The sequence below is a fragment of the Scatophagus argus genome, chromosome 19, assembly GCF_020382885.2.
Source record: "Scatophagus argus isolate fScaArg1 chromosome 19, fScaArg1.pri, whole genome shotgun sequence".
Lineage (NCBI taxonomy): Eukaryota > Metazoa > Chordata > Actinopteri > Scatophagidae > Scatophagus > Scatophagus argus.
The window spans coordinates 15,450,594-15,456,916 of NC_058511.1; the positions used below are offsets into that span (position 1 = coordinate 15,450,594).

Genomic DNA, 6,323 nt, shown 5'->3' on the forward strand with positions numbered 1-6,323 from the left:
TTAACTAATTAAGGACATCATAACAATTTTTTTGTGCTTAATCTCACACATTTTGCTGTTGCTTATCCAAGCAAAAACTGAAACAAACAAACAAACAAATAATGATTAACTTAGTTATCAGATAGTGAATACAATGGAGCATTTAGCAGCTAAAAAGCCAGGAATTCCACTCAGGGGTTGATAGAGAGAAAAACAGGGCAACTATTGTATTTTACTGATGATGAATGATAATGTTGTTCTGTGTGCAGACGGAAAGACGTCAGATTTATTTAGCTAAGGATATTAGCACAGCCGTAAGTGTACAGTATTGTAATGCCTGCGTTCTCATATAATATGAGAGGATGTGAGTGAGAATACTATAAAAGGGCTGAGAAAAGAATTGATGATATTCTCAAGGACAGACAATTAACAAGAGCATTCTAGAGCACTTTCACCTGCCAGGCAGACAGACAGGGTTACCAGTAAGGTGGTAAAGAAAGCTCAACATTAGCAAGCTAAAGACTCAAATATTTTCTAATGAGTTGGAGGAGACAACATAGTTAAAAGGAAAAGTGACAATTAGACTTATATTTTTCAGGTCAGTTGGATAACAAATTAGCAAGAACAATTTTAATTTTAATGAAAACAAAAATGTTACGGCTCTGGGTTTGCCAGGTTCTGCTGCACTTAAGGGGCAATTATTACATTACTGAAAAGCCTGTATGCCCTTTTCTTTCGCTGTATCAGGAACTTCCAAATAAATCTTCTGTTTAAAAACTGCTTTCATATTAACTCACATTAACTTCAGCTTGTGGTTTACTTCCTGGGTGTGTACATTGAGGTAACATCATTTTTCAACTTAGTTTTTATTGATTTTTTTATACATATCTGCAATCAGAACAACAATCAACAATAACAAAAAATAACAAAAAAGGTCTGTGATTACATGAATAAATCTGTATTGCGTCCATTTTGCCATTTTTCATCCAGTTGTGCTCTTTATAGTTCCAGCTTGTTTTTCATTTACTTGTTTTTTTATTTTTCAGTTCAGCACAGCAAATCCATTCAACTGACGGTACACAGCCTTTTAAAAAAGGCCAAGGCTAAAGACTCCATCCCATTATGTTGACGAAACTGAAAATTGATTTTTGTACCCACACTGTGTGGTTTTTCTGTAATCCTGCTGAAAGACAGCCAAACAAACATGACTGAAAACAGAAACTCCTTGGTTTGTTTGTCTAAACGTTAACCTCAGACAAGATTGTACCATTGTGAAACACTACTATTATAATTACAGTCCTAGAGACAGTAATCCATATTTCACTATTTTATTGTTTGTGGAATATTTAAATGTCTGTTTTCAGTTTCCTGGTATGTTTTGAGGACTCCCAGTTAACATGGTATATCATCTGGATTGGTGAGGTTTTGCAGAACGAAGCAGTGTTTTTATTTTATTTATTTATTATATTTAATAAAATAATAAAAACAATGAGTCAGAATTGACTTTCGCTTCACATGAGACACGAAAGAGATGACTACACAGTTAGCCGTGAAGTTCCATGTTGGTTTAAGGGTTAAGGGTGGCTAGTTAAACAGATGACCCAATGCAAGCCAACGACACATCGGGCAACACTGTAATACAAGTTTTAGGAGTTAAAATTAAACTCAAACTAGATTTCCAATAGTAAATATATGTTTTTTACATTTTCTCCAAATTGTTAAATGAAAGAAAAACTGAAGCAGAAAGATACACAAAGTGATCAAAAGGGAAAGAGTGTAATAAAGAAGCAATACAGGACCAATATAATTTCATTTAATTGGGACTCCTCCACTCCAGCGCACTGATGCCAAAGCTTTACTCGCTCTCTGGGCAGAAGCAAGTGACAAATGGTCTTCCCAATGCTCTAGCAAAGGAGGAAAATGTCTTCCTTAGCTGCCATATGAATGGACACCAGTGTCGCTCTGTTTGGTCTTTCAGAGGTTCGTCTTCACTTAAATGGTCTGTGCAAAAAACAAAAACAACGAAACGACTCTGAATTGTTTCTTGCTACAGGTGAATATTCACTAAATAAGTATTGCAACAACAAATTAACTTGTGAATGGAAAGCTGATATTTGCTGTGCAGGGCTTTTAGACTGACACTATATATGCTGAAAAGATTGGATGTTTTTCCATAAATTAAATGTCATATCATGTCAGGACATGTTATATTGCAATGCAATTAACAGTGCAACACAATGTGCTATAGCAAGCTCAAGATTGTTTAATTTTTGGAGATTTCCAAACTGTAGCAATGAATTACATTGATTCAACCATTTGTACAAATGAGAAAGTCAGTTTAAAACTGATATCAAGCTACCTGATCCAAAAAGAGAAGTGTCTGCAGAAATTCAGACTTTTTTGTTGTTTGCTAGTAAAGGTCAATCTGAAAGCCCAGTCTGTAATAAAATAAACACTGTCTAGCTAATTCTGTACCATGCTAATCCCTTGACTAGTTATGTATCCTGTAACTCACCATTGTCATGGCCACTGATTAGATATATGTTGTTCTTGCCAGTCTTCTTCGCAGTGTTTTTGCAGCACCATCTTTTAAATTTCTTGAAAAAACTGCAGGTCATTTCCTTTCCTTCTTTTCCATGAGGCACTGCAGATGTAGGAATTGTAAGTTGTTTTGTCAGTGCTCTCTCAACTGCCTCCCCAAATCGTGGATCCCTTGATGTCACCAGCGCCTGGATTGCTTGCAAAGAACCAAACTCCTGCAGGAGGTCACTGATGACAGTCTGCAAGATGTCTTTATAACTCTGGCCCATCAGAGAGACATGGAAATTGTTGTACATCATAGGGAACACACCAAAAAGCTGTTGAACTGTGTTCCTTGTAACCTCACAAATCACTTGCGAGCTTCTAATGCCGATGACAGTGAGCATCTCCCCAACCAGCAGACTTAGCATGGACAAGTGTACAATGCCCTGCACCAACTCTGACTGCGATGGCAGCAGCACCTCAGAGATTACATCGTGCGTGATGTCAGAGTGTTGGCTCAAACTTGGAGAATTGTGAAGAGGAACAACTCTTACATGGTCTCCTCCTTCAAAACTGTCTATAAACATAGAATCAAGCGGCTCAGACAATTGGTCTGGAGTGTATGGAGAGGAAAACCCAGACTTAGGGCATATTGCTGACCACAGGAGAACCTGCACAGCACAACGAGTAACAACCTCCTCTGTTCTCACGTAAAGGGTGTGAGCAATTATGCCTCGGTTGGTGACGTCCCCTCTCCTCAGCTTTCTATAGATCACAGTGTCGCACATGCGTGTTCCAGCTTGCACTAATGGAATCTGGTAGTCACGTCCACTCATTACCACACTGAAGATTCTGTCTGTGAGTTCTCTTAATTTAACATCATCAACGCCTTCCAGCCCACCGCCATCTGTCTCTCCTGCCTTCTGCAGATCTGCCAGTTCGTCAGCTATGCTCGCAATAGAATCCATCGCACTGGAACCCAAAACAGGAGAATGGTACTCTAGAGAGGAAATTACTGTAACTGATCTGAAAGGGCTGTCCTTGTCATTGTTGCTTTCAGGCACAGCACCTGGTAAGGCATCCCAGTCACTGTGGGAAGACATGGCAGACTGCTTTCCGTGTGCTTCACTGTCTTCTTCAGACAAAATTTGTGCATTTGTGCCAACTCTAATACACATATCTCTATAGTTGCTATGTTCAGCGCAGTGTTCCAGTTTGGCATTGCATTTTAGGAATTTCACCATGTTGATAATATAAGTCATCAGCAGTTTCTTTAAGTCACGTCTGTAACCGTGACAGAAAATGGGGGACCCTTTTGAGTATATGTCTTCATTCGATGCAGTCTGGCTTGTAGGAGCGTTTTCCATCTTTTGAGCTGGCCTTTCAAGGGCTCTGGTCAGTATCAGGGCAAGCTGAGAAACCATATCTTCAAGGTCTCGAATGGAAGACACACAGCCGCTGACAAAAACCACTGGGAGTCTGGACTCCAGCATGGGAGTCTGAGTGGACAAAGCCAAAACTGAGTTGACTGTCTTTGAAATGTGCGTCAAAAGCAACTTGCAAAACAACTTGGAGGCTGTAAATCTTTGCACTTGGATCTTCAAGCATTTAGACAATGCCTGTTCAATAGAATCCCCCAAGTAGGCATGGATTCGGTCCTCAGGTAGACAGAAGGCGGTTGGAGCAAAGGTGCCGTAGGTTTTCATATATTTGTAGACCTGCGGTAGTACGACGTCTAGGATGGCCTCTGAAAGAGTCTGGATAATATCCATGCAATAACTCCCAAGCTCTGTCAATAGCTCACAGGTCACAAAGCCATCGGCCATTAGCTCCCAATCCCTGTAAGAGAACACAGTCAGTGTTGCAGCATCAGCACTCTGAACTTGATTTCAATTTAAACATAACCTATGTATTTAGATTATTTTACACATTTAATTTTTGTCTCAAATATCTGTTGCTGCCACATTGCTACTTTTGCGATAACAACATGGCCATGATTTAATATAGCCTCAGAACAATACTTGTACATACAATACTTTAAGCTGCAGCACTTACTTTGGTTTGATTTGTATTAAACATTTCATGATGGTATAACAGACTTCCATTTGATCAACATGCGGCAGGTCAATATGCAGAGTATCAGGAGTCAATGCCGCAGAACACCCTGCTTGGTCCAGGTCCGTTTGTTCTGTCATGGTGATGCTGCTCAGTAATCGATTAAATCTAAAAGGAGCAAAAAAAAAAAAAAAATACAAGCGTTTTAGCATGTAACTGAAGGAGGAGGCCTATAATGTGGGTTTCTGGGATTATTATCTTTTTAAATGAAGATCTTGCTTGTTTTGAAATTATTCTTTTGAATAATAATAATTGTTTTGAAAGAAAACGTTGATATAAGTTTAGAACATTACTGATTCACCAAGGATTGAGTGATTATTCTATTCAAATTGTTTTGTACAGAATTATTTATAAATCCACTAACTTTAGGCAAGAAATGCATCAATTAAGAGTACATGTTCAGTGTACTTTGCCAACGTGAAGCGATAACCAGCCACTGGTAAAACTCATCCACACGCTGAGTGAATTCTCTTTAGCTTCTGATTGGCTACAGGGTGTCAGTTAATTTCTGATAATGGAAACCCAGTAAGTAGTTCCAGTCACACTGTCTATTCACTGCTCTGAATGAATGTGCAGACTCATCATCTTCAAATATCAACACCGAGTGTAGTCGTGCTGTGTCTCAGCCTCACCACATGACACACACATTGCTTCCCTGAACTCTTTAAACTATCACATAAACAGTCACGTTACACCCCATTCATTACAGCTTGCTACTTCTGACTGCAGCTGACAGAACACGTGGACTATCATTTATTTGTGAAAATCGCGAGAGTGATTTCTGGACAACAACATGGCTGGATAACGAGATAGTCTTGTCATTAAGAATATTGTCAAATTATATTTATTTTTTATATTTGTGAGCCATAAAGAATGTTACTGACTTTGAATCTTGCGTGGGTCACAACTGAGCGGCTTCAGTCATTCTAGTTAGGGCTGGCCTAGGTCGGCCGCTAGTCATGCTGTTATAGGTTTAGACTGCCAGGGGACCTCTCTGCTCCTCTCCCTCTCCTTCTGCACACATGTCCCATTAATGCATGTTACTAACTCAGCTTCTTCCCCATTGTCACAGATTCCCATGGATTATGGTTGGACCTCCTGCTACGGTCCTGCTTGAAACCTACTGCGATTACTACTGTTTAGTCATAATTTATTTTAATTCTATTACTACTATGTATAGGTACTACCTTTATTATTGTTACTACTGTTGTTATCATAATCACCATATACTTCATCATTGTCTCAGTAGCCCATGAAATGATCACTAATTTTTAGCTTTTGTCTTGACTACGTATGGAGAACCAAATACAACTGCAAGGTTAAAAGGTCCCCTCTACAAATGTATTAAGGCATACATAATAAACTTTCTAAACTTCTGCTTCTTGCAGACAGAGGTATGATTATTACATTAAACTCCTTTATATTCCACCTATATTTTCTGGCTCATATTTTTCATTTAACTAGTCTAATCGTTGGGCACAAGATGTTTCTTACTTCGCTGTAAAATCCACTCTGAGTGTGTGTGCATTGGAAGCTTCCAGTTTCCACATTAAGCTTGTGTATCCTGCATATTGGACGGGGACTGACTTCCACACTACAGGGAGACAACATGCCAGTCATTTCTCTCCTTATAGATTATGGGAGGCGACTCATGAAATGATCCTCTCTCTATATATATATCTGTCTTCCCTTGTGACGCTGAGCAA

At 39.1% G+C, this 6,323-nt stretch overlaps 1 protein-coding gene across 1 annotated transcript; it reads right to left on the reverse strand.

Annotated features, from left to right (window-relative positions):
• Nucleotides 1-1,776: 1,776 nt before the first annotated feature.
• LOC124051034 lies at nt 1,777-4,751 on the reverse strand. Its single transcript, XM_046374060.1, has 3 exons — nt 4,558-4,751; nt 2,495-4,341; nt 1,777-1,980 (listed from the first exon to the last, which is right to left on the reverse strand). The coding sequence occupies exons 1-3, from the start codon at nt 4,695-4,697 to the stop codon at nt 1,835-1,837; spliced, it is 2,133 nt and encodes a 710-aa protein (XP_046230016.1). The 5' UTR covers nt 4,698-4,751; the 3' UTR covers nt 1,777-1,834.
• Between the last annotated feature and the right edge of the window lie 1,572 nt (nt 4,752-6,323).